This window comes from Xyrauchen texanus, chromosome 37 (assembly GCF_025860055.1).
Source record: "Xyrauchen texanus isolate HMW12.3.18 chromosome 37, RBS_HiC_50CHRs, whole genome shotgun sequence".
NCBI classification, from domain to species: domain Eukaryota; kingdom Metazoa; phylum Chordata; class Actinopteri; order Cypriniformes; family Catostomidae; genus Xyrauchen; species Xyrauchen texanus.
In genome coordinates this window covers 13,053,754-13,078,922 of record NC_068312.1, presented here as the reverse complement: position 1 = coordinate 13,078,922, position 25,169 = coordinate 13,053,754, and the positions used below count along the sequence as shown (strand labels likewise).

At 37.5% G+C, this 25,169-nt stretch overlaps 1 protein-coding gene across 1 annotated transcript; it reads left to right on the top strand.

Moving 5' to 3' along the window:
- Positions 1-245: 245 nt before the first annotated feature.
- Positions 246-24,858, top strand: csf1b (colony stimulating factor 1b (macrophage)). The gene is made up of 9 exons (XM_052108480.1): positions 246-463; positions 3,099-3,212; positions 3,369-3,431; positions 4,976-5,146; positions 8,051-8,237; positions 8,338-8,474; positions 15,339-15,385; positions 16,198-16,238; positions 22,381-24,858. The coding sequence occupies exons 1-9, from the start codon at positions 422-424 to the stop codon at positions 22,431-22,433; spliced, it is 855 nt and encodes a 284-aa protein (XP_051964440.1). The 5' UTR covers positions 246-421; the 3' UTR covers positions 22,434-24,858.
- The last annotated feature ends 311 nt before the right edge of the window (positions 24,859-25,169 follow it).

Sequence of the window (25,169 nt, the reverse complement as noted above, 5' to 3'; positions counted from 1 at the left end):
GGAATGTCAAACATTTTATTTGAAAAAGACATATTGGGCAGAAATCCTTGCTTTCATAATTTCCCTTATGAAATGTGAGAATGTAAGAAAGAGAGGAAGAGAGAGGTGTGCGCATAAAAAGGCGGAGAAGAAGTTAATCAAAAATACAAGGAGGGGTTGGAGGAGGAGGACACAGAGAGTGCTCCTGTGAGAAAATTCCAAAGACACAAGTTGTTTAATCATTGTCCCCTGTGTGACAAGTATGTGCACAGCAAATTCAATTTAGGGGTCAGAGCTCTTTTAGTTTGATGGTTGACGAATTCAGTAGTTAACTTATTCAGTTTCATTCAGCCTCAACTTTGCACATCCCAAAATCACCTCGGCCTGCTCAAATGTGTCTAATTGAGGACTGTAATCTTCTCCTGCTGGATCAGTGAGCCAGATGACCAACCCTACGCCCCTTCACTTTTTCTACAAAATCAAGGTAAGCTTAGAGGCAATAGGCTTCAATAAATCTTTTGTGGTCCTTCTAAAAGCTGGACGCACCTCTTATTAATTTGAGTCTGGTGATAAATAGGAGAGGTGGTTTCCATAGTTCAAGCCTTCAAACTAATTTGGAGAAGGTCTAATGGACTCTCGTGGTATTTTACAGAGGATTTATTACTGTTTAGGGGTGATAAGACAGCAGTGTTGTCTCAATCTCTGCTCCAGGATATCTGCCATGCACTCAAGGATGCTATATATGTATAATCATGAAAGGGATGTTTTTATATGAAAAGCCTTTTGGCTAGGATTAATTGATGTTCAATTCATATACAATACACCATAACAATCACTGATGTCAATTTACAGTTAACGAAAAAGCAATTTCAACAGCAAAATAATATTACATAGCAAAAATAGTACATTGCACATATTGCTGTGAACAGAATTTGTTTTGTTTAATGTAACACTTGTCTTGGTGTTGGACAATTGGTCATTCTTTGTTTTAGATCATTTTGTATTTGATGTGCATTTGTGCATGTCGATTTCCACAGTCAATAACCATTTATGGCCTGAGACCTCCTTGACAGTTTATTTTCCCAATCCAACTCTGTATTAATTGGCAGAAAAATTACTTTACATGAATCAACAAAAACAGACCGGGGGCCTGGGAAGCTCAGCGAGTAAAGACGCTGAATACCATACCTGGAGTCGTAAGTTCGAATCCCAGGGAGTGCTAAGTGACTCCAGCCAAGTCTCCTAAGTAATCAAATTGGCCCGGTTGCTACAGAGGGTAGAGTCACAAGGGTAACCTCCTTGTGGTCACTATAATGCGGTTCGCTCTCAGTGGGTTGAGGGGATGAGTTGTGCGTGGATGCCGCGGAGAATAGCGTGAAGCCTCCACATGCGCTATAACACACTCAACAACCATGTGATAAGATGTGCAGATTGATGGTCTCAGATGTGGAGGCAACTGAGAATCGTCCTCCGCCACCTAGATTGAGGCGAGTCACTACACCACCATGAGGACTTAGAGCACATTGGGAATTGGGCATTCCAAATTGTGGAGAAAAAGGGGAGAAAAAAAAACAGATCTGCATTTTACACTCACCGTGTGGCTAAATCAGTCTCTGAATATAAATCTTGATCAGGATTAAACTGAAAGTTATTGTATGGTGTTTATATTGGCTTTTAAAGTAGTGAAGGTGTGTATTGTTTAGTACTTTTATGTAGTTATCTTGTGGATGATATTCTATTAGTTGTCTTAGATCGGGGCTACAGTTGAAAATAGGCTGTAATAGCTAAACTGGCACATTTAGAGAAATGGTTATTGTGCACTGTCCCTGTAAATCTAAATTGAATAAAGTAGATAAAAAAGATATTGTAAAAACAGTGGGTGAGCGATGACATGAAGCAGATGCAAAAATGTAAAAAGCACCAGGTATCAGACAGAAAGAGAGTGAGAGAAAGAAAGAAAAAGAACAGAAATATAGGTGGGGCGGGTGGACACGGCACATGAGACAGTAGTTCTTTATTTTGGTTTTCCATCAGTGGGTCCAATATGCAAAGACTTGCAATTTGAAAAAAATAAGTTTAAACATATTTTTACCTTATCATTTCAAGCAAATTAAAGTAATTCAGTAAATAATCAACTTTGAAATAAAAGGTTTAATATTTGTATTACATTTTTATAATTATTTATTATTGTTTCACTGTGTTTTTTAACATGTACCCCAAATAAAAATACAAAAAAATCTTTATAAAATATATAAAACATATGTAAAAAACATATACTTTTGTTAGAGATGTCAATCGATTAAAATATTTAAACAAGTAAACTGTGAAAGAACCTGAGAAAGGCCCCCAAATAAAAGGAATACAATATAAATAACACGTAATGATTCAAATGCCCTATATATACATATGATATGATAATATCATAAATACGATAAATAATTTAGAAATTCAAATTGAAATATATTTCATTGTCGTTACAGGCGAGTGAAGTGAAGCTCTTGTAATCCATCTGCCCTTTTAATTGTCTGTCTATGTATATGTCTCAGTCGTAAGCATTTGGAGGGTCTCGCTGATTTTCATTGTCATAAACTTCGTGTGGGACACTGTCAAGTTAAAAGTAGTTGAAATTCAGAAACTCGCTCGAGCACTCTGTTTTACTTCTTCCTGTTGTTACGAACATGTCCTGTGTGATCGGCTGTCATTCTGTGGCTGCGCTGCTTGTGAGATTTGTTGATGCCCGCTGACTGCCGCCTGCTGATGTGGCTCATAAAAACATGTGGTTACATGAATTTCAAGCTTGAATTGCTCCAATGGTAGGAAAATATTCAGTCAGAGTCAGAAGGCATGAATATTAGCGTAAATCAATTTTATTTATTTATTTAATTAATCATACTAATTAGAATTTTTTTTTTTACATTAAATTGACAGCTCTAATTGTTCATATTTTGATGAACATTTTATATATATATATATTAAAAAAAAAAAACATGAAATGTGAAGTGTTTATATTCAGGTTTATTAAGTGCATGTAGTTGCATTGAATGAGTGATACAGTCTGTGATACAAATATATAAACTTGTGTGTGCGCGTTTGTGTTTATTTTCTCTGTCTGTCACTAGGGGAAGAATGTGTGTGTTCTTATGCTACTGTGTGTTCCCCTCTCCATGATGGACATTCCTGGTCCTTGCAAACATGCCATAACCATGGACCACCTACTTCAACTAAAACAACTGGTGAGATAACAGATCAATACAGTTAGCAATCAAAAAAGCCACACACCCTAAATTGTGCCATCATGTGATTTTTAAAGGTTAGGTTCCCTAGTATCTTGTGCCTGCTTTGTTGTGTGATGTCTCAACATTTTCGTCTTACATTTTATTACTTTGCAGATGACTAATCAGTTGCGGACTGGCTGTTCAATAACATATACGTTCATCGAAAGGAAACACCTGGTAAGAGTTATTAAACATTCTTTAAACAGTATGTTTTAGAGGTGCACTCAGTAAGTTTTGGTTATGCTGTGCTGGTAAATTTGGCAGTCGTCTTGGACTTCCACTGACACCTTTGGACATGGACGCAGCACCATTCAAATATAATAGTTTTCAGTTATTGATGTCAATGAAGAAATTCACTATTCACAATATGCCATGATTAATTTCATCCATGAAGGAAAGTGTCCAGTATCAGGCTGGTTACTGAGATCAAACGAGTAGTATTCGCTGGTGTGATCCTAACATGGCCTCTCCACGAGGGGACCCCCTCCGTGTAGAATAAAACAGCTTTTATGAATGTTACTGATATGACTGGAGTCAACATCTCATGTGAGTGGTTATTATTTTATACAGAAGTTTCAAAATTACTATTAATTTCTTTGGGAGTACAACTTTTTTAGTGAGGAAAAAATTTATTTGAAATACAAGCGACTAAATAAATACTGTGCAATACACACTGTATACTGAATAAACACTAACAATATAATTGTAAACTAGATTGTTGTAACATTTTCTAGTCATGTTAAAAGTCCTGAAATAAATATGGTTATTTAGCATTTTTAGTAAAGTTTTGTGTTAAAAGTTGAACCAAATAATGAGTAAAAAAGAGATATTGTGCCTATATGTAGTATGCATACTATATACTGCAGAGATATTAAGTGTAGTATGTTTTTATGCTTTCCTGAACAGAGACATTGACTTCTGATTTCAAATCAAACTTTCAAAAATAGATGATGTTGTCTTCTTTACTTTCATTACAACTTCTCTACTGCTAATTTAAATGTATGATGTTTCCAATGTCTTATGTTTTAAATCTGCTCTTGGAAATGCAATAATGTTGGAGCTGTGTTTTGAATTAGATCCTCACTCCAAAGTGTCATCACTCAAAAGTATAGTTTTATGTTGTGATACCTGTTTAAAATTCATTTTGATGTAAATCTTCATTCCAGACTTCTATGTTATACTGTTACCATTGACTAATAGAAGCAACATTTTTATCTGTGGACATGGTCTATTCCTCTAAACTTTGGTTTCTATGCTCTCAAACTGTCTGGGCTACATCTTTGTACAGTCATTGATTTATGGTCCAATTACAAATCCAAAACACTTCTCTTAGGAGCCTTTCCAAAAGTCAAACTCTCATTCTTATGTAAAATGTGATGATATCAATTGAGTGACTGATTCAGTTTTCTAACTGTATGAGTACTTTGTCTTGATTTCCAGTAAAATACAGTATTGAACAAGATACATTTATTTGAGAAGCAAAATGACATAAGAAATCAAAGTCTTGCTATAAAGAGAAATATAACTACATTTAGTGATCGTTATGCTTAAAACAAGAAAAAAAAACTTGTTTAAGCATGAATGTCAATACATTTTCAGTTTGCTTCTCAACTAAATCTAAATGTTTTAAGGATGTTCAGATTCCAAAAATCCCCAAGCAGTTGGACCTACTCACGTTTAACTCACATGTGTCTTACACATTCTGTATTTTTTTCTTTCAGAGTGTGATGTGTTATGTGAAGGCTTCTTTGCCAAGGGTGCTGGAATTGCTAAATGTCCACTTTCAATACTTGCGAGGATCCGGCAGTGCACAAGCAGTGGTCTCCATCCAGAACCTCATTCTCAACATCTACTCGCAACACTGCATACCTTCAATAAATGAAGAACTGGAGGTGTGTGCATGCTACGAAGACAACATTGCTTAGTCTTTAAGGCTAAATGGAATAAAATGAGTATATGTAACCCTGAGAAATATTCAGAAAGAGGTTGTTCTTGCAGTTAGGAGAAATAATGAAGCTTTCAGTTGTTTCATTTAAGCATTGACTTTGTCTCAGATGTTTATCCTAAAACAGAAATATAAATAGAATCAAGTAAGATAATTGAAATTAGCCTAAAATATAGAGCTGTATGTGACCACATGAATGTGGATAGCATAGGTCAGATAACTCGGTCTTGGAAGAATTTGATGATACAATTTTGAGTTCATATTGAAATCTCAGACTTTGTTATCTGTGCAAATTTTAGCACAGTCAGAAACATTGTTGAGATCTCTTCTGAAACTTAGGAGAAAATTATGAGAAGCAAAATTCTCCATTTGCACTCCATTTAATCTCATTGCTATCTAGTTTAGATAAAAAAGAGATCTCATTTGTACTTATTCTTATGCGTTAGTAATCTTTGATTTTCTATTTTCTATTTGATCTATTTGCTAGAGTCTTGGGAGGATTAGTCTAAAGACTATTTAAAGTCTCAGGCTCCATGTTGCTAGCCATCCAAACTTTTACATACAATTGACAGCCTAACGTTGTAACTTTTTTCTATTACAAAAGATTTGAAACACGTGGGGCTCAAATGTTTAAAAAGTCTTGATGTTCTCCTAGTCATTTTATGTCATACAATATCAAAGGCTAAAACTGATGAACTCTGATGAAGCATGCTTAGAAATATCACTAATTTATTACATTTTGCCCAAGGTCAGTTATAAAAATCTGCTCTCCTCATTCGTTCTTTCCGCAAGAGAATCCAATAAATCCAGTTAAGTTCCTTCAACTGGATGTTTGAGAAGATCTTTGTTTGTCTTTAAGCAAAGTTGCACGCTAGTTGTGCACTGTTAATTGAATTGCCCACCCTGGCACCACAGTGGACTATCACAAATCACAGTGGTCATTTTCATGTTTCATTAATAAATATTTCTTGAAATTCAGCTTGAGGATTTGACAGTCTGGCAGCCGGTGTCATATATCAGCTGTGCGTGAGAAGTGTGCTAGTTCAAGGATGGGTACAAAGAAGTCATGCTGCTACTTTGTCACACTTCAAATGTGAAAAGTTTTTTTTTCTTCACCCTCAGTATACCAGCTTTCAACATTTTCTTCCTTTTCTTCCTTTATCCCAAACAAGGATTTTATTTTTGTGATTTATTAACATTGACATCTATACCTCTGCTCACATTTAGCTATATCATTGCTAACTGAACCTTCATGTACAATTGAGTGACATGCACCAAAAAAAAAGAAAGAAAAAAGAACCAACTTAAAAAGCATCCCTCTTGGCACTGAACTAAACCACATGTTCTGCAATAGACCTCTGGAACTCCTTCAAGCTACACATCAGGATGTGCTTATTGTTGACTTTACTGAAGGGAATACTAAAGAAGAATTCTAAAAACTTTTTTTCCTTAAATACATTTTCTTTCTCACCTGCTAAGATTCCCCCTTTGTCAAATGAGCTAAAGGAAACATGATGATACAGTGGGGTTCAAAAGTCTGAGACCACAAATGAAAATGCTTCTATTTTGCATTTTTCTACATTAATACAATTGTTTTCAACTCTCAAGTGAGAAGTTGAGTTGAAAAATGTTCATGAATTTCAGAATTTCATAGTATTTGGTATATCCTCATTTTCAGCCTGATCACATGAATATGTGGCAACCTTAGGGACATTTTTGCAAAATGACATTATGCTGTTCATTACATGTATCACGGCAGTTCAGAGTTTAAATGTCCATTGTGTGGAGTTAAGAGCAAGTCATTTGTTCTCCCAAACAAATTAGGTTTTTATGGTTAATCGAGTTTAAATCAACAAAACCTCCCTACCCAAAACCTTAAACCTAAACCTGACCCATAATGTAATAAAAAGCAAATGTGAGATGAAAAACAGATGAGAGCTGGGTTTCCCTGAAGCACTAAGTTATCTAAGCATCGTTGTCTAAGTATACAAAAAAACTTTCTATATTACAAGGACTTTGATCTGCTCTTAAGATCATTATATGCAACTTAAATGTATTGCAACTTGCATCTTTCAGTTTATCTGAGACAAAGGGACATTTAATAAATTGTATTATTTCATAAAATGTATTTTAATAATTGGAAAGTCATTGTACACTATTTCAGAGTGAGTCACTACACAGACTGTGAATACGACGTGATAGATCTAAATTTACAAGATACATACAGTATAAAGTTTTCTTGACCTTATTTTACAAGACCTTGCTTTCTCTTAATAATCACCTGTAATTTGTCACTTTCACACACGGAATTAATTAATCATGGCTGCCAGTACATTTTTCAATGACATCGGTAACTGAGATTTTCTGTTTTTGCGTGATGCTGCTTAGTGCCATGTTACTGAGTGCAACTTTAAATATTTCATATACTTGTAACTCCATCATTATTATTTGTTCCTATTTATTATTATTATTTATTCTATGTTCTTTTTATTTTGTGTAATTTTCCAAAATTCTAAAACTTCAGTTTCTGAACTTCCAGGTTTAAATTGAATCCATGATTTTCAGCGTGGTTTAACACTTTGGGCCCCCTGCCAGGTTGCTGACAGTTTGAACTTTTTTTACCAAAAGTGTTTTAGAAAAGAACATGGCAGCTCAACAAATAAAGCACTGTATGTTATTTGTATGATGCATGACACTGACAATGTCACATACTGTACATGTTTTTAGCATTTTGTCTGTTCTTAAGATCAAACAAAACAGTGTAAAAAAAAAACATGTGATCGCATTATCCTAATGTTTTCTTTCTCTGTTACGATTTCCTTTCTGTCTTAACCTCTCTCACTCCCTGCAGGAGGACCCTGTGGCATTTGAGAGGCAGTACAATGAGTCTCCTGTCCAGGCACTACAAAGAGTAGAGGAGGTTCTGTCCCTCTACTTGCAACTCATCACAACCACTGACACTCCTCTTAACTGGACCTGCGAGCAAGAGTACAGCAGCAACACACTCCATACTGTAACACAGATAACCACTAGCACAGGTGAACATGTGAATGCACACATTCACAGGCACACACACACACACACACACACACATATCCCTTCAGCAATGATTAAAGCCATATGTTTGCTCTTTGAAAGAGACTGCGGTGGAGTTATTCAGGCAAGATCCTCAGGGGTCCTCCAGCAATGATTTCTACAGGCTGGCCTTCATTGTAGTCTCCATCTGTGGAGGATTTCTCACCCTACTTACTGTCTACTGCCTCCTAGAGAGAAAGGTATGCCATCCCTCTATAAACGTGCCATATGAGCTTTTTACTCCAGGTCCAAATCTTATTTTAAGTGTTTAATGTACAAAACATGTCCTGACATTGTGACCCTCCAAAAAAGTGGGAAACCTTTGACCCTTAACCACTGAACCAATATAACCTTAACCAGTTGACGGTTTCAGCAGCATTGAAAACATAGAAAGTTACAGGTTTTAGGGATTACAAGCTTTTGTTTACACATTTTGATGACTAATAATTACAAACACTTTTTTTTTTTATTTTTTTTTTTAAACTTGGCAATATTCTCCATAGTGTTTGATGATGAAAGATTTCCAGTCAGCATAATATGTTTCACCTCAATCTGGTATCCATTTGTGATGATGCAGATGCCTAACAATGACTATTGTATTGTCTCTGCCAAGTCCTCGGTTCTTAGAAGTTGGGTGGGATTATTAAAGCAGACATTTGTAGGGGCAGAAAATTCATAAATGATAATGAAGAGTAACTCACAAAGGGGTGCAAGTACATATACAGATCTCAAAAGTTAATATTGGAAAATATGCTTATAGCTGCACCGTGGAACTTTGTGCTCTCTAGCAAAATCTGTGGTTGAAATGTCAAATTGCAAGCAATTTGGGGAATAACACTTTACACAAGTTGTGTTTTCGGCACTGCATTTCTGCACGGATGAATCTCAAGGTTTGAGGTTACCTGGACATCACCTGTGTGCGATCATGACAGGAAGCTGGTCATAATTATTTTCATGTTGATATTATGTTATTCTATTAAACATTTAAAACAAGAATTTTACTTGCTTTGAAACAGATAAACAACACACGTATTTATATTTTGAACGAATTTGACACTTCTTGCGCTTTTCAGACAAATACAATTACATACTAACCAACCACCAGTATATTTAATTAATATATTCAAGTGTTTTATCTATTATTAAGGATTGTATTTTACTGCACTTATCATTTTAAGAGTTGAAATGGTGGATATGAGTTCAATGAGAGACTACATTATTTTAGATTATATTGTACTGCCTCAGTTGTCGTAATTCTTCAATAGTGCATACAATAACACTGTAAATAAAATCCTAAAACAAGAATTTAATAATGATGGGGATGAAATATACTTTATTAAACATGAAAATAATATGCAGAAATATACAATATAAAAATTACAATTATACGTTTATTAATTTCTTTGGCAGTAAAGTTATAATAGATGGATGGCTACTCTAAGAAATTAACATGTACATACAGTACATGAAGTCATGAATATTTGTGAACATGTTACATCATTATACTGTATATATATATATATATATATATATATATATATATATATATATATATATATAAATAAAATGATGTCCCCCTCAGTGGTTAATTTGGTGCATAATGGTCCGGAACTGCTTTCTGGCACCTTGGCATGGTGTTCCGGCACCTTCGATTCTAAGAAAAAAATAGTCCAGTCTGTGTTACGTCGGAACCTGCTCTTCTAAATTTTCCTAGAGTGTCACTGTTTTAAGAGCACACGTGCTCCGCTGCCCATTTCAAGCTGTTCAACTGGAGGGAAACAATGTATAACACAACCCCACCCTCACCCTTCTCTTAGGGTTCTGCCACCTCACAAAACCCAATATAACCACTGGTACCATTCCAACTTTCTATTTCAATTGGAAATATGTCACAGAAATGGTGCACAAGCCATTTCATGGGGTCTTTAAAGAGAACAGTTTATAGAACTACAGTCAGGTCCATAAATATTGGGTCATCGACACAATTCTAATCTTTTTGGCTCTATACACCACCACAATGGATTTGAAATTAAACGAACAAGATGTGCTTTAACTGCAGACTTTCAGCTGATTTCATCCAAATCAGGTGAACGGTGTAGGAATTACAACAGTTTGTATATGTGCCTCCCACTTTTTAAGGGACCAAAAGTAATGGGACAATTGGCTGCTCAGCTGTTCCATGGCCAGGTGTGTGTTATTCCCTCATTATCCCATTTACAAGGAGCAGATAAAAGGTCCAGAGTTCATTTCAAGTGTGCTATTTGTATTTGGAATCTGTTGCTGTCAACTCTCAATATGAGATCCAAAGAGCTGTCACTATCAATGAAGCAAGCCATCATAAGACTGAAAAATCAGAGAGATAGCAAAAACATTAGGTGTGGCCAGATCAACTGTTTGGAACATTCTTAAAAAGAAAGAACGCACCGGTGAGCTCAGCAACACCAAAAGACCCGGAAGACCACGGAAAACAACTGTGGTGGATGACCAAAGAATTCTTTCCCTGGTGAAGAAAACACCCTTCACATCTGTTGGCCAGATCAAGAACACTCTCCAGGAGGACGGTGTATGTGTGTCAAAGTCAACAATCAAGAGAAGACTTCAGCAGAGTGAATACAGAGGGTTCACCACAAGATGTAAACCATTGGTGAGCCTCAAAAACAGGAAGGCCAGATTAGAGTTTGCCAAACAACATCTAAAAAAGCCTTCACATTTCTGGAACAACATCCTATGGGCAGATGAGACAAAGATCAACTTGTACCAGAGTGATGGGAAGAGAAGAGTATGGAGAAGGAAAGGAACTGCTCATGATCCAAAGCATACCACCTCATAGGTGAAGCATGGTGGTGGTAGTGTCATGACGTGGGCATGTATGGCTGCCAATGGAACTGGTTCTCTTGTATTTATTGATGATGTGACTGCTGACAAAAGCAGCAGGATGAATTCTGAAGTGTTTCGGGCAATATTATGTGCTCATATTCAGCCAAATGCTTCAGAACTCATTGGACGGCGCTTCACAGTACAGATGGACAATGACACAAAGCATACTGCGAAAGCAACCAAAGGGTTTTTTAAGGGAAAGAAGTGGAATGTTATGCAATGGCCAAGTCAATCACCTGACCTGAATCCGATTGAGCATGCATTTCACTTGCTGAAGACAAAACTGAAGGGAAAATGCCCCAAGAACAAGCAGGAACTGAAGACAGTTGCAGTAGAGGCCTGGCAGAGCATCACCAGGGATGAAACCCAGCGTCTGGTGATGTCTATGCGTTCCAGACTTCAGGCTGTATTTGACTGCAAAGGATTTGCAACCAAGTATTAAAAAGTGAAAGTTTGATTTATGATTGTTAATCTGTCCCATTACTTTTGGTCCCTTAAAAAGTGGGAGGCACATATACAAACTGTTGTAATTCCTACACCGTTCACCTGATTTGGATGTAAATACCGTCAAACTAAAGCTGAAAGTCTGCAGTTAAAGCACATCTTGTTCGTTTAATTTCAAATCCATTGTGGTGGTGTATAGAGCCAAAAAGATTAGAATTGTGTTGATGTCCCAATATTTATGGACCTGACTGTAAAAGTACAATAAACTTGAGACACCACTGACAAGCTATGCATCAATTTAATAAGTATCGATATCTATATTGTATGTCATAGTGGGTATTGCTGGCATGATTATTAGGAACCAACAAATAACCCTCAAAACTCTCAAAGAGAAGCCAATGATCACTTTGAAAGGGCTATAGAGTTCTGTAGTTGAGACTAAAGGTGTTTGTTAACTATATCAAGAGGGCCTGTATGGGAGAATTCCACAAAAGAGGCCACTAATCAAAAAGAGTCATGTGAAAAGAATTTGCAAGAAAGTAAAATAATGACTCATACTGATGTGTGAAAAGATTCTTTGGTCAGATGAAGATCAAATCTTTCAAGTCAAAATTCAAAGTGATATATGTATGCAATACTGCCAACACCTCTAAAACCCACATCTACAGTGAATTATGGTGATCATAGTATCAGGCTGTGCGGCTGCTTTCCATTTGTACAGACTGGAAAATACTGCAAGTACCTATTTTTTTTCTGCTTAAAAACTGATGCTTGTGATAAAGTTAATCTTTCAGTCTTGCAGTGATCTTTAAAACAAGGATAACACTCTAGTGGCTCAAGATCAATCAGATGAATGTCCTAGGAAGGCCTAATTAAATCCAAGTGAAAATCTTTAATTTGGTCGCTGGAAATGTCTGATTTGTCTAACCTGAACAACCTGGAAACATTATGCCTGGTACAGTAACTTGGGTCAAGATCATCAAGTTGGCAAATTTGTTGCACATTTGTCACAAATAATTTAATGACGTCATTGCTATACCAGGCTCTGCCAAATACCTCAGGGTTTAGTGTATTTAATTTAATAAACTCAAAATGTACATACAATTTGATGCGCTAGACAGAGGTCGAGTTTTGCAAAGGGCAAAATATGCATTTACTGTAAGTGATGCAACAGTTTATTCTCAAAACTGTGAAGCGTTTTGACAATTTGTGCACGTGTTATGGGGTAACATTTGTGTGATAGCTTGTGACTATCCATGGGCCATGCGACTGGCCCAAGGAAAGGTCCCACCTTGGCAAACAATTCTTAGAACATAGCCCTTGACAGTTGGAAGCGTTTAACGCACAGCTGGATGTTAAAGTGGGTCCTCACAATCTGCCAGAACAGTTTTGAGAGCGGGCACTCCCTGGTATGAGGAGGCTGGCACCGTATGGGCATTGCAGCCAATTCAGCGTGAGACGTAGTGGATAAAAATACACAATTATTCACATTTTCTTCAGTCAAATATTTAGAAATGCTCTTAGAAATGGAAAACATTTAGATGGAAACTCAGGTATTGGCTCAAAAAATGGCGTGAGTTTGGGTGGATGGATTTGGATGGATTTTTGTTAACTGTTTGACAAATTTCTGTACTTGCAATAATGCTGATATACACTCACCTAAAGGATTATTAGGAACACCATACTAATACTGTGTTTGACCCCCTTTCGCCTTCAGAACTGCTTTAATTCTACGTTGCATTGATTCAACAAGGTGCTGAAAGCATTCTTTAGAAATGTTGGCCCATATTGATAGGATAGCATCTTGCAGTTGATGGAGATTTGTGGGATGCACATCCAGGGCACAAAGCTCCCGTTCCACCACATCCCAAAGATGCTCTATTGGGTTGAGATCTGGTGACTGTGGGGGCCATTTTAGTACAGTGAACTCATTGTCATGTTCAAGAAACTAATTTGAAATGATTCGAGCTTTGTGACATGGTGCATTATCCTGCTGGAAGTAGCCATCAGAGGATGGGTACATGGTGGCCATAAAGGGATGGACATGGTCAGAAACAATGCTCAGGTAGGCCGTGGCATTTAAACGATGCCCAATTGGCACTAAGGGGCCTAAAGTGTGCCAAGAAAACATCCCCCACACCATTACACCACCACCACCAGCCTGCACAGTGGTAACAAGGCATGATGGATCCATGTTCTCATTCTGTTTACGCCAAATTCTGACTCTGCCATCTGAATGTCTCAACAGAAATCGAGACTCATCAGACCAGGCAACATTTTTCCAGTCTTCAACTGTCCAATTTTGGTGAGCTCTTGCAAATTGTAGCCTCTTTTTCCTATTTGTAGTGGAGATGAGTGGTACCCGGTGGGGTCTTCTGCTGTTGTAGCCCATCCGCCTCAAGGTTGTGCGTGTTGTGGCTTCACAAATGCTTTGCTGCATACCTCGGTTGTAACGAGTGTTTATTTCAGTCAAAGTTGCTCTTCTATCAGCTTGAATCAGTCGGCCCATTCTCCTCTGACCTCTAGCATCAACAAGGCATTTTCAGCCCACAGGACTGCCGCATACTGGATGTTTTTCCCTTTTCACACCATTCTTTGTAAACCCTAGAAATGGTTGTGCGTGAAAATCCCAGTAACTGAGCAGATTGTGAAATACTCAGACCGGCCCGTCTGGCACCAACAACCATGCCATGCTCAAAATTGCTTAAATCACCTTTCTTTCCCATTCTGACATTCAGTTTGGAGTTCAGGAGATTGTCTTGACCAGGACCACACCCCTAAATGCATTGAAGCAACTGCCATGTGATTGGTTGATTAGATAATTGCATTAATGAGAAATTAAACAGGTGTTCCTAATAATCCTTTAGGTGAGTGTATATATATATATATATATTTATTTATTTTGTACAATTAAGAGTACACAAGCAAGAGAGAGCCTCAAAGCTCATAAACATATAAGCCACAAAACTCTTTTTGAAACTTTTATTTAATCAATTTAAATATTAAAAAATCATAATACAATCTACACTTAAAGGTTTGTTTGACAGACTGACGTGATCAGGGACCTTGTTAAAACTAAAGATGAGCCATGTTTTTAATGCTGGGAGCCAGAAACAGCACAATGTTTGGAAAACTTTCCCAATAGATTACTCTTATTATTTCTGGCAGACCTCTGCCTTTCTTGAGGAGGAGGAAGCGGGAGCCGGGTGAACAATCCACATAAGACACTTTAATGCATGACTTTACAGTGTACAAACCCTCAGTGTACCAAAACATATTGTTTATCAGCATTACAACCCAGCACAGACACACACAAGATTGCTGTGTCTCCTCACTTGAACGTGAGACTGGTGTGGCACACAGGTGGAACTCGTTCAACACTTACCTCTCCGGCCTTGCTCTGCCCAGACACCGCTCGGCCATGCCCTGCTTGACACATTATTATTTAAACACTGATTGAAATAACGGCATCTTCTTCTGGTAATTTAGGGTGATTATTATTTCTTCTACTTACTTCTTAATATAACCGTGACTGGGCAGGCATGAAGACATTGTTGTGATCCTAATAATGAAGATTGTTACACTATGCCATCAAGTTTATGCCCACAGTTCATTTGTAACGGCCCTTTAAATTAGTAAAGATGATGATTATTAAATTAAGAGCACTTTGTATGGTTTTTGTTGGAAAACCGATGTCACCCGGGCTTGACATTTTTGTTTTTATTCTTACACTTTACCTACAGAAACTGCGGCATCAACTTCACAGAGCAAGAATGTCATTGGACTGGGGGTAACTTTGCATGTAACCTTACAATTACCTCGAAACTTAAATGTATAGTATACACAAAAATGTAAATTCTTTCATCATTAACTCACCCTCATGCTATCCCCTATGTGTATGCAGAACACATCCTGTTTAGCAGAACACAATTGAAGAACACAATTGAAGATTGTTAGAAGAATATTTCAGCTCTGTAGGTCCATACAATGCAAAGACTGTAATGGTGGCATAAATATACATAAATGCATCATAAAAGTAATTTAATGACTCCAGTGGTTTAATCAATGTTTTCTGAAGTGATCCAATCAGTTTTGTCTGAGAACAAACCAAAATATAACTCCTTTTTCACAGTACATCTTGCTATTGCAGTCTCTAGGCATGATTATGATTTCAAGCTCAATAACACTTCAAGTCAAGATTTATAGTTAAAAGGAATTACATTTTAGCCTGTTCTCACCCAAAAAAAACGATTGAATTACTTCAGAAGACGTTGAGTAAACCACTGAAGTTGTATAGATTACTTTTATGCTTTTGTGATATTTGGACCTTCAGAGTTCTGGCCACCATTTACTTGCATTGTATGGAACTACAGAGCTAAAATATTCTTATAAAAAAACTTCATTTGTGTTCTGCAGAAGAAACAATTTTATAAGTGTAAGTAAATGATGAGAGAATTTTCATTTTTCATTTTGGATGAACTATCCCTTTAAAGTTGCTAATGCAGAATTGTTGTATTTATTTAACATATTTTTTATTAGAATGCTTTGAACATATAACCTATAACCTAAATGCAAAGTAATATCTACATTTCTCAATTACAGATCACAAGTTGTCCAAAACTTTGAAGCAGAAGAGCAAGAATGTAAGTATTTTATGAAAACTTAAACCATTTTTAAGAGCTTGCTTTCATATTTATTTCAAAAGTGACAAACAAATAATTTAATTGTCAGGTAAATCACTCAATCCTTAATTAAATTGTAGCACAACTTTGGAATTTGAAAAAGAAAAAATGGTTTCTACCATTCTGAAAAGACCAGCATTGCTAGGCTTTAGCATACAGTTGAAGCCAGAAGTTTACATAATTACATATTTGGCAACTCGTTTAGGACAGCTACTTTGTGCATGATACAATACATTTTTCCAACAACTGTTTACAGACAGATTGTTTTCACTTGTAAATTGACTATATCACAGTTCCAGTGGGTCCAGAAGTTACACTACATACACTAAGTTAACTGTGCCTTTAAGCAGCTTGGAAAATTCCAGAAAATTATGTCAAGCCTTTAGGCTATTAGCCTATTTGCTTCTGATTTTCTAATTGGAGTCAATTGGAGGTGTACCTGTGGATGTATTTTAAGGCCTACCTTCAAACTCAGTGCCTCTTTGATTGACATCATGGGAAAATCAAAAGAAATCAGTCAAGACCTAAAAAAAAAATGGTGGATCTCCACAAGTCTGGTTCATCCTTGGGAGCAATTTCCAAATGCCTGAAGGTACCACGTTCATCTGTACCAACAATAGTATGCAAGTATATACACCATGGGACCACGCAGCCATCATACACTCTGTGTCCTAGAGATGAATGTAGTTTGGTGCGAAAAGTGCAAATTAATCCCAGAACAACAGCGAAGGACCTTGTGAGATGCTGGAGGAAATGGGAAGACAAGTATCTATATCCACAGTAAAACAATTCTATATCGACATAACCTGAAAGACTGCTCTGAAAGGAAGAAGCCACTGCTCCAAAACCACCATAAAAAGCAAAGATCTCACTTTTGGAGAAAATTCCTCTGGTCTGATGAAACAAAACTTGAACTGTTTGGCCATAATGACCATAGTTATGTTTGAAGGAAAAAGGGCGAGGCTTGCTAGCTGAAGAACACCACCATTTACTAAAGGAGGGACAGGTGCACTTCACAAAATAAATGGCATCATGAGGAAGCTTGGTCGCAAAAGGGGCTTCCAAATGGACAATGGTCCCAAGCATACCTCCAAAGTTGTGGCAAAATTGTTTAAGGACAACAAAGTCAAGGTATTGGAGTGGCCATCACAAAGCCCTGACCTCAATCCACTAGAAAATTTGTGGGCAGAACTGAAAAAGCGTGTGCGAGTAAGGAGGCCAACGCACCTGACTCAGTTACACCACTTCTGTCTGGAGGAATGGGCCAAAATTCCAGGAACTTATTGTGAAAAGCTTGTAGAAGGCTACCCAAGATATTTTACCCAAGTTAAACAATTTAAAGGCAATGCTACCAAATACTAACAAAGTGTATATAAACTTCTGACCCACTGGTAATGTGATGAAAGAAATAAAACCTGAAATAAATAATTCTCTCTACTATTATTCTGACATTTAACATTCTTAAAATAGTGATCCTAACTGACCTATGACAGGGAATGTTTTCTACGATTAAATGTCGTGAATTATGAAAAACTGAGTTGTAATGTATTTGGCTATGGTGTATGTAAACTTCTGATTTCAACTGTATGTTGTATTTTGAATGCTGACATTGGATGCTGTTGTCCCCATCAGGTGTAGATAAACAGATTAACTAGCAAGGCTACACTGGTCAACCAGCTGGTCCAGGTTGGTTTATGTTGATTTGGTGCTTTCTCTGGACTCTCTCTTAACAAAGTGACTTAAAAGAAATTGAACAATATCCAGCTATTCCAAACACTGCAGGGTGATGGACCTGAATGGATGAGTGTTTCTGCAGGTTTCCTCTTTTGGAATCCAGACACTGCTGCTGGGTGACCTTCGGCTTCCTCAAGATTACCTGATAAACTGTTAATGCTACTTGCATCAGATTGTCTTTGAATGGTCTGTGCATACACCATCTGAGGCTGAGACTTTTGTAATGGTAAATGCAGAATTTGAGTCCAGTCTCTGTTGCAAACCTCAGATGCTTTTTGTGGTTTGATATAACGGGGAGCCATGACTCAGCCTGGGGGAGCATAATTTGTGCAATACCTTTACAAAAAGAAAACAATGAAGGAGGGGAGCATAATTTTTTATGTTTGATGCATTAGTGCCCTGCCTTGGGTTAGCAATTAGTTGTGCATTACCCTTGACAAGAGTAACCAAAGCTTATGATATATATGAGCCCTGAATTGTACAAATATTTGGTTGTGCAATACCCTTGACAAGAGTTATCAAAATTGTATGATATATGAGACCTGAATTGGACAAACATTTGGTTGTGAAATACCCTTGAAAAGAGTAATAAAACTTATGAGGAAAATGAGGGGAAAGGGTGCGTTGGCTGTGCAATACCGTTGAAAGGAGTAAACAATGTTTACAATGCTTATGAGCTATGAATGGGTGAACATTTGGTTAAGGGGAGCATTGTTGTGCAATATCCTTGAAAAGGATAACAATGCTTGGAGGAGTATGATGAAGGGAGACTCCCGGAGGTTGAATCCTTCCAGGCCATGCCAATTCCCCTCATGGGATTTCTACGTGGTCCTCCTGGGCCTTAGGAGAGCCACATTTGAGCTGCTAGAGTCAGTCGAGCTGAGTGTCCTTTCCTTAAAAACAGCCCTCCTGATTATGCTCATCTCCATCAAGAGGGTGGGAGACCTGCAAGCGTTCTCTGTCAGCGACACTTGCCTGGAATTTGGTCCGGCAGATGCAATCTTATTTGGATTGCATGCAGAGCTTTAGATGCTCTGAGCAGCTCTTTGTCTGCTTTGGTGGACAGAAGAAAGGGAATGCCGTCTCCAAACAGAGGCTTGGCCACTGGATCATGGATGCCATTGCATTGGCCTACCAGACCCAGGCCGTGCCCATCCCCTTGCGGGTTCGAGCACACCCTACAAGGAGTGTGGCGTCCTCGTGGGCACTGGCCAATGTCATCTCTCTAGCAGACATCTGCAGAGTAGCGGTCTGGGCAACACCTAATACCTTTGCGAGATTTTACAATCTAGTTTTTGTTGTTTTGTCCCGTGTTCTTTCAGTTATAAGCAGGTAGAGTTCGGAAATACGGAATAGCTGGCTGGGTGTATCACTTGCTTAAAGCGCCTTTCCCCTCCCCTGAGGGGAAAACGTGTGCTTTTACCCCTAGTCGAGTTCAAAAAGTCGTGGATCCTGGATGTCCTTCCTTCTTAGCCCTTTGGTTCACAAACTCACCAGAGGAGTTTGCAGCCAGCCCCTCTAAGGGGTCTAATATGCCCTGTACTGTGATAGGTGCTCTACAGGTGCTGATTACTCTGGTAAACCCTGTGATGTATATTCCATGGTACGGTCTAGCTGTCGGCGGACCAGCGTCTCCCTTGGGCAGAGCTCTTTCTGCCCCAGTCCAGTTAACTATTTTGCTTAGTCTGTTACAAACTGTTAGATGTGTACTGAGTATTTGATTTGATCCTAGTGATTTTAGATGCTCGTGTATTAGTTTTAAAGCACAGGGATCACTAAGCACCATATATTTTCTTGTTCTGTTGGTACAATTGCCACAGATGCACCTAAAGAGTATTGATATCAATATATTTAGACAATCTCTTTCCTTTTTAATGAAAACATGACTCATTGTAAAGTTTAACATATGAGTTTGTCACTTCACTGAATATATTATGAAAGATGATATGACAAACAACAGTGCGACAAACACCAGTGAATGTATCATGAATACGTTTACATGTTGCATGGTAAGTGTTTCCTTTCCCAGTTATAAATGTGATAGCACCATGTATTTACACTTTATTTGGTACTTTCATGCATTACTCAGCATTTGTAAAACACAGAAATGTTTCACCTTTGGAAAATGCTCAAACTATGTAACAATTTACACACCATTGTGTCGCACCTTGTTTTAAACAACAATAAAGGTAATATCTGTCACACAAATAGACAAGTAAGTTACAGTGATTACTTACCACACTGTCACAGACTGCTGTATTCGTGGTGTTTGTGGAGGGAGTTAATTTTCTTCAATTTCGGAATCAGACTTTGGCTCAAACATGTATGGATGAATTCCTCCGGTTGTCATTTTGTTAACTATCTGAAGTTTTCATAACAACCCCAAACACGCATAATGGTGGGGGCGTTGACAACAGAGTGGCTGGGAGAGCTGCAAACAGAGCATGTGAGCATGGTGTCCGCTGAAATGCCTCATAAGGAGTTCCGTGTCGGTAACAGACCAGTCCAGTCTATAGTTGAGTTGGGTAATGAACATAGTCGATTTTGTGGAAAATTATTTGTGGTATTCGTAAATAAATGTACTCCATACCTTTGATTGAATTCCGCAATCATAGCTAAATAGCAGTCAAGTTCTTGCCTCCGCTCAGGAAAAGTGCTGCAGATAACATCTCTGTAAATGCCAAAAGCAACCACAAACTCGCTAAACAGGAGATTGCGGAGTAATCTCGGATCAGATGACTTAAGAACTACTGCTACGTCTCCGCAATCCACCAACTCGTGATTGCATTCAGGACATGGGAGTAAGAGGGAGGTTAAATTAACGCCTTTACCTTGGATGATCTAAGATCAGCAGCTGGAGAAATGAATCTCCTATCTGACGGAGGAGAGGGATAGAACTTGCAAGGGAGATTTGAAACAGCATTAGATGTCAGAACAGCATTAGGTGGCAGAACTGCTGGCAGAAAAGGCATGGAAGATGGGGCTGAATTTGACATTGTTGGAGGAGTTTCCAGGGATTGCAATCTGAAGTCAAGATTTTTGACAGTGTCGGCTAGAGAACACACAACCTCTAGCCAATAAAGTTGAAGGAGTGGCTAGATGAGTAAAAGATTTCTTGTTTGGCTGAGAACGAATAGGATATCTCTATTTAGCTGTACGCTTTCTCCCTGCAGATTTTGCTGATTGCTTCACCACATTATCAACATGACACAAAACCTCAGGACAAAAACTCTGGCTCTATAGAACTCAACTGCTCAACTTTATGCACCCCAGTCTGGTCAGGATCACCCCAAACCAAGCTAGCTGTTGTACAAGTTAATACCTCCATGCGCATTATATCTGGAACACAACGTTCTACTTGCCTTCTGTGGTTGCCAGATCTCAGTCTTATAGCACCACCTCAAATCCGACAACAGCTTGCAACTGCAAATATGTTGGTCAAGATCAGCAACAATGATCATCTCCCAGTACATGCGGACATCACATCACATCCAGCAGTTTGTCTTTCATAGAGACATCCCATCTGGCTAGATAAGCTGCCAGAAGAAATCAGAGCTAATTTGGCCTGGAGTGCTGAGTGGGCTGCAGCAGAGGTTGTCAACCAATCCTTAATAGATGAACTGTCTCTCTGTCCTGCTGGCTTTAATATACCATGCCTATGGTGCACGCTAAATCAGTCCCGAACCAACCAGGGTCGATGTGCTGCCAACCTGGTTTGCTGAATGCAAGCCACCAATTAAATCTGCAATTGCAGTGCTGGACAGACCGTGTCCCACACCATCAATGATTGCTTTCTGACAAGATTTGTCAGAGGCCTACAGGCTGTACATCAGGTTGCTGATGAAGAAGCGATCCAGTTTCTTGGCACTCAGTGTACAAACTAAGTTAATTACGTGTCCTTGACTGAGCTTATTTTCAGTTCTGATCATCAGATGGGGTGTCTATGCTTTGGTGCCTGCTTTGGATGATGCTGATGCACGTAATTTACACAATGTCTCACTGGCACCAGAGTTAGCAAGCTTGTTTACGGGCAATAATCCTCCCTAGGCACTGATGACATAAGAGTGATTTAGCCTTTTTCCCCCAAATCAGAGGTTGAATGGTTTTGAAAGACGCAATACACAGACTGTATATCACTCACACCAAAAAGCAAAGGGTAAAAAAAAAATGCATGTTTAAACATGATGAAATAATCTCCCAGACCTTTGAATATTTTCTATAGTCCTTCCACTTCGCCAATTAAGACTGATAGCCTGACAGACTTTAACAAGGTCTTTACTCACCACCCATCAAGATAAAATTATGCTCAGCAATGTTAAAATTCACACAAAAACATGAAATCCTGAATTCTCATTTTTATCATTCATAGGCCAGATGTCCAATCCACAGCGGTTTGGGTCTCATCTCTCCACTGTTTTCTAACTGATGTGATGGTTCTAACTGGATACTCAAGACACCATCAAGAAGGCAACTATGACATCACATGGACCAGATTTTCTAAATATGTCTGATTTTTCAAGATCACTAATGCAGTATTTGTATGACCTTGTAAATATGTAAATATTGATTACTATTACAAAAATAATTGTCTGAACTACTGGAAAGGTCTATTAGTCCAAGTTGCATGTCCAATATTGCTAATCCACAATGCAACTAAAAACTTAACTAGACTGGGAGCACAAGGAAAAGCAGCATCATTATATGATATGTAACAGAGTGGATTTGAGCTATGCAATGTTGAATTCAGATGATCATAATTCAGTTGTCAACCTAAAATAACGCCATTATTGTTCATATGTGAGCAATATCATACAGTAATGGCTTAATTGTTAATACTGAACAATTCCATTCATTTTCAGTTATAAAGTAAATATATTATTACATTTAAGGAGGTTAAGGGAGTTTACTCACAACTGTCTTAAGACAAATTCTCTAAGATAACACACAAACTGTCAGTTTTGGAGATCCTGTATATGAGACAAAAAGCCAAAAAGTGGACAAAAGGTATTCTTTTTATTTCAGGTGGCATGATGATATGGAAATGCTAATTGTGCTGATGACTAAAAGTATTGCAGTGAAGAGCACATTTTACCAATCACTTTAGACGAGGCAGTTTGCTTTTTCGAATACATATTACTGTTGCTATATAGTACTGTCACTGTTTTAAATGTTTATCAAACCACAAATCCATTCAGAAACACATGTATGCATTACAAAATAAAGGGAAAACCTGATATCAATGTTTTAAACAGATAACTTCAGCCTTTTGATTTGTGTTTTATTTCTGTCAAACCTCCTGTTAGACTGTGCATCATCTTGTTTAGCTAAGCATTGAACATTAGCAGATTTATCTCCCTTAAAAGAAAACACAAATAAAATAAATGTGGTGGGATTTTAGGATGTCTGCTAAAGATTACAACTACACTCAAATGAAAGAGTCTTTAGTTAGAAGAAAACAGGATGAGGCTTGTGAAACAGATTTGGAGTCATGCCCTCCTCTACCAAATACATATCAAAAATGTATTTTCCAAAACAATTAAATGGAAGGGCCACTTAAATACAAATGTGAAAAAGTTCAGCCACTAAAAACAAAAAAACATTTTAACTGAATAATGCTCTTTGTGTATTTCAATGGTCACTTCCATTCATATTTATACAAAATGCACATAAAGGGAGCATAAAAATAATCCTAAAAATAATCTTTTGAAGTAATATGATAGGTGTGGGTGAGAAGTCCTTTTTTACTTTCCATTTCCACTTTCTCAATATTCTTTTGTTTTTGGTGATTCACATTCTTATTGATCACCACCTACAGTGCAGTGAGAATTTATAGTAATAAAGGACTTTATTATTGTATTATTATTATTATTATCCGTTTCCACACCTATCATATCACTTGTGAAGATATAATTTAACCACTTTGTTTGCTGCCTTGGAGCTTCAGAATTTTGGTCTCATTCACTTTTTCTAAAAATCTTAATTTGTGTCATGCTGAAAAAAGAAAGTAATACACATCTGGGATGACACGAGGGTGAGTAAATTATGAGAATTTTTTGGGTGAACTATCCCTTTAATGTTTGCCCTCCATATGGTTAAAATGAGGACACGTCAATTATTCCATGTAAAAACAGTTATAAAGTAATTTCGAGGGATAACTAAAATGTGTTAGTTAACGATCAGTTCCATTTTTATACAAGGCTTGTGAAATGTTTGTTCCACCAAAGACATTCATCAGTCTTTCTTATTCCTAAAATAATTTTGGTAGCAGCACCTTTCTTCCCCACACTCGTCCTTTTTTCAACTTTCACAACAGTTGTATGTAAACATCTATGGCATGTTTTAGAGATTTAGTAGTTTTTCCACATTGCTTTTTCCTCAAGAGCATTTATGGTCTGCTAGTCAGTTGCCTCTTCACAAGGGAAATTATACTTTGCCTCTTCACCATGATGGTTTTATAAGGAGACTATGTTTTGACCTGGTCCTATAATACCAAGCAAGAGAGTTATTTCCTTCAATCAAGTTTTAAATAGATTTTGGTATACCCAATATTATGGATTGACCAAATGTTGCTTCTCAAGCTACCCAATGCAAGAGAAAAAGCACAAAAGAAAGTATTTCTTTCTTGCTGTGCTAAAGGCACATATTTCAAAACTGTTGAAGTCTGGATAAGTAACTTTTTCAGTGATTGTTATGGTGCTAAAACAGGTGTTATGCAATTTCAGAAATAAACATTTCCCAATTAGTTGCAATACCCCCGTTTTACAGGGCATTATTTACATTTCCGAGGGCCTATTTTTTCCGACCATTTAAATATATGCGGTTTGCCATCTCATGTCGAATACTTACATTTATTCAATTAAATACATTCTCAATCTGAAGCTCAAATTATGTGAAATTGTGTATATCAAGGCCTAAAATAGAATACAAAGAAATATATCAGATAAAAAAAGACATTGTGGGGGCATTTTTTGCCAGAACATTTAACATTTCTGGTGCATTTTTATTTGCCTTTACCCCAAGCCCTGGTTTATTTCTGACCCTAGTGCTGACTAAAAAGCAGAAAGAAAAAACACAAAAACCCACTCAAAGCCAAGCAGTGATTAATAATTCAGCTGTGATCCTGTACGAAGAATAATTCTATTTATTTTTGTGATCATA